Below are 14131 nucleotides of genomic sequence, written 5' to 3' on the forward strand. Positions count from 1 at the left end.
CCCAAACAATTAGTAAATCAATAAAAGTCATTGGCTAAAAAACTACAAATTCTGAAAAACAGTGTTGTTCGTCAAGATGTCACGATTCGGCCACAGCCTATCGCTCAAGTGTTGGCCACATTTGTCACTTCCTACCAAAAGGCAGTAAACTGTGAGCTAAAGCATTCGCTAATCTCTTTTTTTAAGATGGCGGCCCGATACTGATGGCTCTCGAATAGCAGGTGCAGCCATTTGACTGCCCTTTTTTTATGTCATATATTTTTATGCGTCACAATGTGCAATTTGAATATAATTATGTGCAATTTGAATATAATTATATATATATATACATATATATACATATATATATATATATATATATATATATATATATATATATATATATATATTTATATAGATAATCTTGACTATAGCATAATGGTTATTGTTATTGTTATTTTGAGTTTAGTCAGCTAAGAGAGATTACAATAGAACTACACTGGTCAGTGGGGGTAATGCCTCCTTTGAAATGTCTGGAACTGAGTGTATGGAAACAGTTGACTGAAAATGGCATAAAACTGTGGCTGTTTTCTTCAATACCCTTTCACCGTTCCACTCTAATTAACAGTAACATTCATTACTGTATGTACACAAACAAGAATAAACCTCGCTCTCAGGCAATAAAGACACGACACAGTTCCGTTTTTTTCCTCCAACATGATTCCTTTTCTAATTACTCTGTTATAAGCCGTGAAATAACTGTGATTGGATATAAAACAATGGCCACAGTAAGCATACAGTATATAAATGTGTCTCTAAAATTAAATTCCGGTTTAATCAACACAATAGAAGTGCTCTTTGCGGTTGTAAGAGGAAAAAGCACTTGTTAAGCGCTCTTACATAACGGTCAAAAAGTCATGGTTTTCAAGCTATCATCACAATTGTATGTACATTCTTTTGTGTTTTATCACATGCAACTCTCAGTCGATAAATAGACCCCTGTCATATACGCACACAGAGCAACGTGAGTGGCTTCTCCTCCGAAACCTTGCCATTTGCCTCTCTATGGGTGAAATCACAGGCTGTTACTTCCAGGTCAGGGTACGTGTATCCAGAAAGCTGACCCTTAGCTGGGTGTAAGCTTCAGTTCTTTCTTTTGGGTGGCTATGTTTTATGGATCACAACTACCTCCCCTTGTACAGTGCTTTCAGAAGGTATTCATACCCCTTGACATATTTCACATTTTGTTGTGTTATAGCCTGAATTCAAAAAGGATTAAATATGTTTTTTTTTCTCACACATCTACACACAATAACTCATAATGACAAAGTGGAAACATGTTTTTTGACATTTTTGAAAATGTATTGAAAAGGAAATAGTATTCACACCCCTGAGTCAATACATGTTAGAGACATCTTTGGCAGTGATTACAGCTGTGAGTCTTTCTGAGTAAATCTCTAATACCTTTGCACACCTGGATTGTATAATATTTGCACATTATTATTTTTTTAATTCTTGAAACTGTCAAGGTGCTAGACAGCCATTTTCAAGTCTTGCCGTAGATTTTCAAGCCAATTTAAGTCAGAACTGTAACTAGGCAACTCAGGAACATTCAATGTCATCTTAGTAAGCAACTCCAGTGTATATTTGGCCTTGTGTTTTAGGTTATTATGCTGCTGAAATGTGAATTTGTCTCCCAGTGTCTGTTGGAAAACAGACTGAACCAGTTTTTCCTCTAGGATTTTGCCTGTGCTTAGCTCTATTCCATTTCTTTTTATCCTAAAAATAACTCCCTAGTCCTTGCCGATGACAAGCATACCCATAACATGATGCAGCCACCACCATGCTTGAAAATATGAAGAGTGGTACTCAGTGATGTGTTGGATTTCCTCAAAGGGGTATTCAATGTCTGCTTTTTTTTTACCTGTCTACCGATAGGTGCTCTTCTTTGCGAGGCATTGGAAAAACTGGGGTTTGTGGTTGAATCTGTGTTTGAAATTCAATGCTCGACTGAGGGACCTTACAGATAATTGTATGTGTGGGGTACAGAGATGAGGTCATTCAAAAATCATGTTAAACACCATTTGTCATAACAAAGGGGTTGAATTCTTCTTGACATTTCATATTTGTATTTTTAAAACATTTGTAAAATAAATAAATAAATAAACATAATTACACTTTGACATTATGGGGTATTGTGTGTAGGTCAGAGAGGCTGTAACACAACAAAATGTGGAAAAAGTCAAGTGGTGTGAATACTTTCTGAAGGCACTGTACTATATATCCATCTGGTACTTCAGCACCATGGACAGCAACATTGCTAGCTAACATGCTAATGTGATCATTCTGCAGACAAGATACACAATAGGACGGCTTGGTATGCAATGACAGCCCCTGGAGGAGGCATTGAGAAGTATACTCACAGAGTGTGTGAGAGAGAGAGAGAGAGAGAGAGAGAGAGAGAGAGAGAGAGAGAGAGAGAGAGAGAGAGAGAGAGAGAGAGAGAGAGAGAGAGAGAGAGAGAGCCACCTGTCCTCTGCGGGGCACACAGAGTCATGGCCGGCCCTGCCTCCTCTCTTCTCCTCTGGCTTAGGGAAGCTCTTTGCCTGGCTGGAGACACCTGCTCCACTCAGCAGTGACGGCTCCCAGCGGGACTCTGGCTCAGCTGCTGCTCACCAGGCCCCCCCATGCAGCACTGGCCCCCTCTTAGTGTGACACTGCCAGCCTGCCCTCTTGGCCCTGCCTTCCATGCAGGCACACACAGTACAGTAGCTACCACACCCATCTCAGGAATGAGAGAATCATGCAGGGTGGCTGAGAAACTATCCTATGAATTGTAACCCACAACAGACAGTCACCCCTTTTAATGTGTGATATCTGAAATGAATTGTTATATGATGGCACTGACTTGACATGGTCAGGGTAATTGGCATTCATTGGATCTTTACTGGGTTCTTTACAAGAAGCTGACAGAGCATATCCTATGCCACACAGGCCACCCAACAGCTATTGTTTTTTTATGGGCGTAATCAGGATGTAGTAAGCAAGTAACTACTCAGTATATTCCCCTCAACATATTCTCTAACACCCTTTTTGTTGACATACACTACAATAATCTATGATAAGAGCTTCTACAGCCTATATGTATTTAACAGTTGTACTGCAGTGTGAGATGGGCTGTTCTCTTGCAGCTGTGTGCAGGTGACCGCTGATTGACCTGCGTGATAAATAGCACTTTCGTGTGCCATCCTCCTAAAACTGATGATTGAGCAAGGTTCTGGTACCTCGTGTGTCTTGGCTCATTCTTACTCATACTGATGTTTTTTCAAAGTTCAATGACTCATGTTGGTATTTGCATGTCATGAATTGGGATATCTTAGATCAATTCACTCAATATTGGTCCAAATCCACCGTTCAACAAATCCAGGTTACTTCATCATTTCATTATTCATAGATAGTAAATCCTAAAATGATGCTCCTGTCAGTTAATCAATATCAATCTATGGCCTTTGTATCCAAGATATGATTTTGTGTCGCAGTTAGGCTGGGGATTCTACCTCCTTGGCACAGTGCGCTGCCTCTCTCAGAGATGATACGTGCCTATCTTTATACTGCACCTGTTTGTGCGTCAGCAAAGGCAGGGTTGTTGAGCATAAATGAACTAATTTCCTGGGGTAGATTATCCAGAGACCCACTGCAATCAGGGAAGGAGGAAGTGATGGAAGTGGCAGATGGAAAGAGCTAATCATTGTTGTGCAATAGAGATGACCCTTACAATTTCGGGGGTGTCAATATGCCATTGCCAATGCTTCTGATTGTTGTGATGATGCATCAAATGAGTTTGAAGTAAAATCTAACCTTTCTTTGTTGAACCCGAAGAATGGAGTTACCAAACAAAGCACAACATTCTAAGAAAAACAACAGCTGTGTGATGACAGTAATCACAGGCTCGCAACAGCATTCAGAGCAGAACAGACACTAGGTTCTGATAGAGAACTCAGTAGAAGTTGTTCGGCATCCTTTCAAACACAATGTTCTCTAGGTCCCCTGCAGCCTGACAAATGGCAGCCTGGACTCCAGGGACATTGTTCAAGACTGCAGCCATTTAGCTAAGTATGTATCTTGTTCAACCAAGTGATGTCTTTTGCTTCATCACTTTGCTATACTGGATTCCCTTTAAATATACTTGAAGGTGTTCAGTATCATACCAGTAAAATAATAGTTTTTTATTATGGCTTTTGATTTAAGATAGATCATCATTTCAATTTTGTCAATCCTACTGTTGTGATAATATCATACTGTAGCACAGCCATAGCCATACAGTGGTACCATGCAGCTCTCACACCGTACACATCTCAGACATCTAGGACTCAACATTTTGGTCTCTAGTATTATAATAGTATGCCTCACATCCACCAAAAGTATAAACTAATCCTGCTCTCCAACGGCAAAGCCTCAACATTCTTCCAGCACATGTATCTAATGTATGCAAATGATCTAGCTGTGCTTAATGAAGGTACCATTAATCATTGTAACGATGGTCTGTTTTAACCAGGGTAATCATAATCCCAGTCACGCCTCATATATTCTGACTTACATACAACTAATATAGTCACATTTATTTTAACAGGAAGTAGAATAGTATTTGTGGGTTTTCAGGGTCACCTAGAAACAGGGTGATAAAACATTCTCCCTGGTTTGTGCGCATTCCAATCATAGCTTTAGAACGGTCTGCATAATCATTATCAGATATAATGAAAATGCATACAAACATCCACATCAAGTTCTTTAGCTCACCCAAACACTACATACTTCTTTATGTGTTGCAATTAAAAGGCTTGAAAGAGTTGATTTAATAACTTGCCATAACCTCTCACTACCCATTATTACAATCTACTATTCAATTTTAATTTCAGTAGAAATGAAGGCACTGTGTGGTACTATTATTATGTGAGAGAGAAATTACAGCATCAAGCTACTTGTCATCTGCAATTTAAGTCTATTTCCTCTGTAGTACAACACTAGGATTCTTCACAGGCAGCTAGTGAGCATGACTGTGTAGCCTATGTGAGAATAGTCTGTATGAGTGAATAAGACGGTTCTGCCAGGTGAATAACAACATTAAGTCTTTATAGATGACCAAACATTTCCTCTGCAATCGTGTACAGTTAACGGAAGACTTCAATGCTGTCAGCATTACAACGATTTCTGAAAAATTCTGGAAAGCTCTAGGGTGGGAAGCTGAGCCTGTTTGAAGGGAAGCCGAATGAGAGCCCATCACAGATTAGACACCCACAGTTTCATGTCGATTTAATGCAGGTTTTCTCATGCCTCTCTTCCCCTTGAACTACACTCTACATTAGAAACAGCACATACTGTAGACTCAAGTTCTAACAATGAGGAGGAAGACTTGAATAAATTATCTCAAAGATAATGTCCCTAATGGTTTAACTTCAGGTTGACTTAGTTGCCTGCTTTACATAATGGCCATCAAGAGCAACTATCTGCATTACATAATGAAATCAGATCAGTATCCTGTCTAAACAAATCTCCTATGTAAAAAGTGAAACAAATAAACTACACCATATCCATACTTCTAAATTCTCTCCATACAGAGCATCAGGTATTAATGGTAACATTCATATCTTACAGTATTTCATCATTGTGGCATGGTTTCAGTGTATTGCAGTAGCCCTGTATTTCTAAGTTTCCGCACATCACATCTGCCAGTTACGAGTGTCCAGATGGTAAATGTACCCAACCCCACACTTTTCAAAGAAAAACTATTACCTGACGCCATATTACATACTACTTTCCATATTCTAATTTACTCTCTGTTTCAGATTCAAATGTAGTTTAAAAAGAAATAGTTTAGAAATATTGAGGTAACATTATTTCCATGCACATACAACACATAAGCCATAAGCGCCCACACACACGTACAAAATGCACATAAAGATGCAGGCATTGGCAAACTATGCATGCAGTGAGCCTGCTACACTGAATTCATACACACTTCACATGCACTCTGCCGCTCTTACTCCCAAGATAACGGACTGATTGACAGAGGGTTAAGGCAGAGTAGGCGGTTGTAATTGAACACACATAAGCATGTTAATAGCTGCTAATACAATTCCTGGGGATACAGTCATCTTCCTAAACTGATCTATTATTTACTGCTCTCTCTCTCTCTTTCGCTCTCTCTCTCTTTCGCTCGCTCTCTCTCTCTCTCTCTCTCTATCATTTTTTCTCCTGTTTGTGTTATAAGAGATGGAGATATTTCTGTCTATCCTCTTACCAAAAGTGACCTGGACCCCATCTGGGTGGATGGGAGATCCCTGGGAAATAGCGGCGAGAGCCTCTCAGGGACGGAGCCGTCAGCAGTGGCTAGTCCCGAGAGCTGGGGGTACCGCACCATCATCTTGAGATGCTGCTCACAGAGTGCACGCTCACACACAGATAGAGAGAGGGGGAGAGGGAGAAGAAGGAAGAACAGAAACAGGAAAGTAGGAAGGACAGAAACAGAATGGCAAAGGACAGCGGGAGTGAGGGGGAGAGAGGAAGAGGAGGCAGAGGGCAATCACAGTACACTATGCACACACACAATCACACACACACAGACATGCAGACACAGGCATCAACCACACGCTCACACACATATGCACACACACACATGATGGGCGATTCCTCAAGCAAGCTTAGCAATGATAGCCACCTTGCTTTGGGGAAATTAGGGGAAATAAAACAGTTGTCACATTAATCAGCCAGCTGCCTAGCCTTCCATTTGTTACTGCAAGCAGGAATGAGTGAGAAGCGTGTGATCCTTTTTCTACTAGCATCCATCGAGCTTGGCTAATACGCTAAGCTCTGGTCATTAATCAACCCTGTGTCTTTACACTTTACACAGAAATGTACACACACAATAATACACAAGACAGAATGGTAGGCAGCACATACACTGGGGAGGTGAGAAAAAACGAAGCCAATTTTTCTTTACCTCATTGCTCAACAAAGCAGCGTTGAGTGTTCGGCTGATTTCGAACATCTTGTAGTCAATGCTTTTTCTTGTCCTTTTCTTATTTTCTAAGGGTTCCCCTTCAGTGATTTTCTCCCTCTTTCTACTGGAAATGAAAGTCAGTCCCAGGAAAAAAGAAAGAAAAAATTAATCAATTAAAAAATGGGAAAAAATCCTCTATAATTTCTTTTGTGTCAGATTTTTGTCCCCTTTTCCCCCTGCTTTGGTACACCTCTGGTGGATGTGGAGCTTGTGCCCAGGGTCTCGGCACACAACTGAAGAGTCAATTTTTTTTATCTCCCCAGAGTCAGCACATTAAAACAAGCAGTCGGGCTGGCGGGCTTGTTCCCTTATCTGTCCCCCGCACACTCGCTCACACAATGCGCTCCGATCCTCACACTGCTTTCTGGCAGATTAGCTTGTCCCAAAACATAGCTCTTGGTTTAAACTCCCTCTCTGTCTCTCTTTCTCTTTCTCTCTCTCTCTCTTTCTCTCTCTCTCACCCTTTCTCCCTCTCTCTCTCTCTCTCTCTCTCTCTCTCTCTCTCACCCTTTCTTTCTCTCTCTCTCACACTCTCATTCCATTTCTCTCTGTGTCGCTCTCTCCCAACTCACTTGCTCACGCTCTCATGCAGGCAGCTACAGTTCACTGTGCTACCACAAGGTGGGAAGACTGTTCTAACAACAACAGCGACGCCACCACATCTGCCTGTTCTCCCTGCTTTCTCTGTGTTTCCCATCTCCTCTTTCTCTATGTGTATAAGACATGAGACATAGGGATCAGGCTCATTCCTTCTCTTTTTCTGCCCAGTCTTCATCTCAATAGGAATACTTAGTAGTAGGACGATGGAGCACCATCATCAATTACAGGGATTCTTGAAAGACGAGGCAATCCCAACTTTTTTCCCCGCATATTTTTCTTAATATTAACCAAATTTGAAATATATATTTTTATAGACCAACGTATCAGCTATCTCGCCCCCTCTTTTTTATGTATCATAAAATGCAACTAACTGGATTAATGTAAACTCCGTTGGACACCATAAAAGGCATTTAATTTTTACATTTACTGTCCAACAACTGTTTAAAGGCCTTGATTGTTCAATTCTAATGTTATATTAATGACATACGTAATACAAATCTTGTAACTTTTTGTTTGGTTTATACCACTATATAATTCTCCAGGGCTAATTTCATTAGCATTTTGGCATGTTTTTCTAGATTCAGAATATAAAACAAGATTTATAAAGGAAACACGATCCTTTATGTCTAGCACAGCAAATATTTCAATAGTTTAAGCAATTATTGCAGAACAGTGATTAACATATTTTTTCAGAACATTTACTAAAGAAAATATCTTAAGGGGGTTAACAATGACTTCCGGAGATGACAAGAGGTATTCAAATGAGACATATTCGTGCCTCTAAAAGTAAAAGCTCAATACAAACATTTGTAAAATATGGAAAATGGTTCATTTGACAATCCTAAACAAAAACATAACCATTCTATAAGATCTTTCAGCACTCTGACGAGGGTTGACGTGAGACAAAAATTTACGTTTTTACGGAGTTGCTCAGGTGGTATACAAAGTAGCAGTTTAGTTTTTCCTCAGTTGCTTTATGACTATAAAAACGAATTAAAATGAACATATTTGAACAAAAGGGAGACAGAGTTGACAGGTTATGGTTGTGACCATGGTGATATCAATAATGTTTGTTTAAATCTATCAAGAGTAGAAGACTTTAGGGACCACAGGTTGTCTTGCTGCAGTACATGTCAGGAGATGGTATAACTGACCCTGCTCATTTCTGATTAATTTAAGATTTTAGACAAATCTGAGTTAACCAAAACTTTGGACACATTTTTTTAGGAATCACAGTTTTGAGATAAATATTCCTTAAAGTCAGAGACGGCTATTGCAAGAAACTACGAGACCCTTTTCAGTAAATATTCATTTTGCCTGTTTTTAAACTTTTAAACACTTTTCTGGAGAGTTTGAAATTGTGATCCTTTGCTCTGGACAAGGGCATTTCCTGGCACATAGCTGGCAGTGCATTCCTTTTCAGCATGACATGTGGGAAATAGCCACATAGAGTAAGTCAAGAAATTGATGTAAGACATGTTATTTGTGATACATTCACCTGTACCGTCTCTATGGAGTCAGATTCTTTAGGTTTGTACTGTATGTCATTCACGGTTTGGGATACAATACCTACTATGTAATAGCATGTTTATACAACCCTAATACAACAGGAACTCCAGTGTTACTACACAGGTGTAGGAGAAACAGTGAAAAGTGGTAAAGTGTTACCCCTCCTCCTGAACATAACAGGATGTAGGTCAAATCAATGGTCAACGGTCAAGGTCAGGTGATTGATCATTATCACATTATTGTCGGCATCACATCATGCTATTTTCCTATAGTTTCCTGAAGATGTACAGTATTTCTACTGAATATAATAAACTGTGTGATGATACCGTTCATCAGCTTGGTGTGACTTCATCTTAAAATACATTAAAAAGGTAAAAGTATCAGTACCTCCACAAGCAGCATGGCTTGTCTTTGTCTCCAGTGCACTGTATGTGCTTTTTCTCCTGGCCCCAGGAGAGGACTGTGGCCAGTTAATAGCAGCCTATTGACACCGGACCATCTGCTGGTATGGACCACAGCCAGCAGAGAGGAGAGAGTCACTGCAAGCAGAGAGGCGAGAGAGAGTTACTTCAATTCTCCCCTAATGCTGTTAATGTTGTGCATTTGAACGTGTGATTATGTGCATATGTGCACAGATATGTAAATGATAGATAGAGAAAGAAGGGAGAGAGTGAGAATATGGCTGAAATCTTACTCACATAGAGAACAAGTGAGACCATACAGCACTATCAATTTTACAACTACTAGGTGTTTTTTCTATCATGGCCTTATTCTTACATGTACCTCAAAAAAGCTGTTACCATGTACAACTGGCTTCAGAGTCATTCCATGTCATTTCAGCAAGCCATGCCACCCACCATCTCAGATTGTTCTGAAATTGTTTCTGTAGTTAGAAACACATACAATTGGCATTCCTGAAACATTACTTTGTTGAAATATAAATTGTTCTTGGAGAAATTAAGCTAATTGATTGCACCCAAATTGACCATTTTAATTTATAGGATTCAGATAATTCTCAATAAATATAGTACCCAACATCCAATTTGGACCAAACTTATTCCTGACAATGAGTAAGACATTAGAAATAACACAAAATGGTCAAAAGCCACCCACGGACCCCCCACATCCCACGCCAATCCCGCCCCAACAACCAGTATTAAGTATCAGTTCTCTATGTTTGACACGTAGTATGAAGCTGTGGTTTGGAGTATTGCTTTTCCGTACTATGTAATGTATGAATCTGGTAATGGTTATTTTCCTTCATTCAGAGAAATTAGTAATTGAAGTCGCTTGCCCCATATATTGTTTCACTTTCGAGAGCAAAACTTTTCTCTCCCGACACTTATGCCACAACATTTGTGCAATCAATATAAACTATCAACATTTGTCATTTAATTTTCTAATGATCTATCATTTGCTAAACATGCCTGGGTGAGAAGAAATAATAATATCAAGCAAGCAAGCATGGGCTGCGATCACCACATAGTGACAGACGTCGTCAACAATGGAATAATTATATAGACAGACAAAGTAGCCTACTAAACAATGTCAAGTAAACAGACAAAAACAACCAAAGTCGACAGGAGATAACTAGATTGAACAACAACGACTAGCTACGGATTCTGATTCACAAACAATGTTTGGAGAAGGGGAGACTTTAGTGCTGAGACTAGTGACTGTGAGTAAGTGAAATAGAAAATGGGGAAATGAGAGCAGAGGGAGAGCGGCTTCTTCTAATCCAATCGTTGCAGCAGACTCAACCGGTAACGCCACCCGTTTCTTTACAGACAGGAGAACTAGCCAATAGTTGTTTAGAGCACACAGCGCTTCACACTGTTAGAGTGAAAGAGAGAGATGCGTGCTGGTAGCAGAAAAAAACGGATAATTACAAAACATACTTGTGTCATAATCATATTACAAAAATTCTCCATATCCGTTACGATACTTGTTTTGTCCGAGGACTCGGCACACTGCTACTCACCACCCTCTGTAGCGCCTTGCGGTCGGGTGCCTTGCAGTTGCCGTTCCAAGCGATGATGCAGCTAGTCAAGATGCTCTAAATGGTGCAGCTGTAGACGTTTTTTGAGGATCTGAGGGCCCATGCCAAATTAATTCAGTCTCCTGAGGGGGAAGAGGTGCGGTGGTGCCCTCTTCCCAACTGTGTTGGTGTGTGTGGACCATGTTAATTCCTTGGTGATGTGGACACCAAGAACGTTAGAGCTCGAGACCCGCTCCACTACAGTCCCATCGATGTAGATCGGGGCGTGCTCTCCCCTCCATTTCCTGTTGTCCACTATCAGCTCCTTTATCTTGCTAACGTTGAGGAAGAGGTTGTTATCCTGGCACCAGGTCTCTGACCTCCCTATAGGCAGCCTCATCTTCGTTGGTGATCAGCTCTACCACCGTCTTGCCGTCAGCAAACTTGATATTGGTGTTGGAGTCGTGTGCGGCCACACAGTTGTGGGTGAACAGGGAGTACAGGAGGGGAATAAGCACAGACCCCTGAGGGGTCCCTGTGTTGTTGCCCACCCTCACGGCCTGGGGGTGGCCGGTCAGGAATTCCAGGATCCAGTTGTAGAGGGGGGTGTTCAGTCCCAGGGCACTATGGTGTTGAACACTGATCTGTAGTCAATGAACAGCATTCTCACGTAGGTGTTCTTTTTGTCCAAGTGGGAAAGGGCAGTGTGGAGTACAATAGAGATTGCATTGTCTGTGGATCTGTTGGGGCAGTATGCAAATTGGAGTGGGTCCAGGGTGTCTGGGAGGATGGTGTTGATGTGAGCCATGACCAGCCTTTCAAAGACTTTCATGGCTATAGGTGTGAGTGATACTGTCCGATAGTCATTTAGGCAGGCTACCTTGGTGTTCTTGGGCACGGGGACTATGGTGGTCTGCTTGAAACAAGTTGGTATTACAGACCGGGTCAGGGATAGGTTCATAATGTCAGTGAAGACACTTGACAGCTGGTCAGCACATACTCTTTTATTCATTTTTCTAGTCTCTTGTATTTATTAAATAGATCACAACATTTCCTTTGCAACTTTGGGTAAAAAAAACTAACAGATTTGGCACATGAAAAAAAAGAATTGTGGTCATCCTTACAATTCAAGCCAGTCCTCCATGAAAGAAATTCAGTTTGTCCTTATTTTACGTCCAGGAAACAGACCCTTTGTGTGTGGTTTATTCCCTTCAAAAAAGGTATTGATTAGTTACTGTTAGACCATTCCTGGAGAAAAAGCAAACCATTAGGCAACAGCAGTTCTAATGGTTTCAATGTTATGGTTTCTAATGGTCTGTAATGGTAAAAGTCCCAAACACATAGACTGTATAGTGTTTTGCAATTGGAATTTTCTTAAATAATTCCCTAATATGTTTTAAAATAACTCCACATGTTGTAATTGGATTTTCAACATTGCAGAACAACTTTTTTTTGTAAACTTAAGTTTACAGTTTTAATTGAGAAAAAAAAGACGAATGGCATGGACAAAAGTATTGGCAGCCCGGAGCTAGTACTTGGTTGCACAGCCTTTGTCAAAGATGCTGTAACTGCATACAAATGCATCTTGTAGCCATCAATGAAATCAAATCAAATCAAAATAAATTTGGATTTGTCACATACACATGGTTAGCAGATGTTAATGCGAGTGTAGCAAAATGCTTGTGCTTCTAGTTCCGACAATGCAGTAATATCCAACCTAACAATTTCACAACAATTACCTTATACACCCAAGTGTAAAGGAATGAATAAGAATGTGTACCTAAAAACATATATGAATGAGTGATGGTATAGAACCGCATAAGCAAGATGCAGTGGATGGTATAGAGTACAGTATATACATATGAGATGAGTAATGTAGAATATGTAAACATATAAAAGTGGCATTGTTTAAAGTGGCTAGTGATACATTACATCAAGATGGCAAGATGCAGTAGATGGTATAGAGTACAGAATATACATATGGGATGAGTAATGTAGGATATGTAAACATATAAAAATGGCATTGTTTAAAGTGGCTAGTGATACATTACATCAAGATGGCAAGATGCAGTGGATGGTATAGAGTACAGCATATACATATGAGATGAGTAATGTAGGGTATGTAAACATATAAAATTGGCATTGTTAAAAGTGGCTAGTGATACATTACATCAAGATGGCAAGATGCAGTAGATGGTATAGAGTACAGTATATACATATGAGATGAGTAATGTAGGGTATGTAAACATTATATGAAATGGCATTGTTTAAAGTGGCTAGTGATACATTTATTACATACATTTTTCCATTATTAAAGTGGCTGGAGTTGAGTCAGTATGTTGGCAGCAGCCACTCAATGTTAGTGATGGCTGTTTAACAGTCTGATGGCCTTGAGATAGGAGCTGTTTTTCAGTCTCTCGGTCCCTGCTTTGATGCACCTGTACTGACCTCGCCTTCTGGATGATAGCGGGGTGAACAGGCAGTGGCTCAGGTGGTTGTTGTCCTTGATGATCTTTTTGGCCTTCCTGTGTCATCGGGTGGTGTAGGTGTCCTGGAGAGCAGGTAGTTTGCCCCCAGTGATGCGTTGTGCAGACCTCACTACCCTCTGGAGAGCCTTACAGTTATGGGCGGAGCAGTTTCCGTACCAGGCGGTGATACAGCCCGACAGGATGCTCTCGATTATGCATCCTGAGCTTGCTGCACCGTTCTACTGGAAAATTGGCCCACTCTTCAGCAGCAAACTGCTCAAATTTTTCAATGTTTGAGGGGTGCCCTCCACCAATTGTTGTTTTTAGATCTCGCCATAGGTTACTTTACTGACCCTGATACTGGTGACCTTGAGTGTATGCAAGACATCAGAAATCAGTAGTGTATCAAGGTTGTTTGGAGTGCAATGTTCATTGAAGTGTCCAAAAACGGGGTCTCTGTTGAAGTTTTTTGGTCTTCCAACAGAACAACAAGCCCAAACGCACATCAAAAGCACCCAGGAATGGCTCAAGAAGAGGAGC

At 40.5% G+C, this 14131-nt stretch overlaps 1 protein-coding gene across 6 annotated transcripts in view; it reads right to left on the reverse strand.

Moving 5' to 3' along the window:
• Positions 1-7472, reverse strand: part of LOC106584331 (ELAV-like protein 4) — an 80926-nt gene extending 73454 nt beyond the window's left edge. For 2 of the 6 annotated variants that reach the window (XM_014169498.2, XM_045706006.1), the window contains exons 1-2: positions 6977-7468; positions 6278-6409 (exon numbers count right to left, since the gene is read on the reverse strand). In XM_014169498.2, the coding sequence (XP_014024973.1) occupies positions 6278-6409; positions 6977-7024 (180 nt within the window). In that variant the 5' untranslated portion in view covers positions 7025-7468. Of the gene's footprint in view, positions 1-6277; positions 6410-6976 lie in introns of all 6 variants that reach the window. The other 4 variants (XM_014169500.2, XM_014169499.2, XM_014169501.2 and 1 more) reach the window with 4 other exon arrangements.
• Positions 7473-14131: the final 6659 nt, after the last annotated feature.

Source organism: Salmo salar, chromosome ssa23 (assembly GCF_905237065.1).
Source record: "Salmo salar chromosome ssa23, Ssal_v3.1, whole genome shotgun sequence".
Classification (NCBI taxonomy): domain Eukaryota; kingdom Metazoa; phylum Chordata; class Actinopteri; order Salmoniformes; family Salmonidae; genus Salmo; species Salmo salar.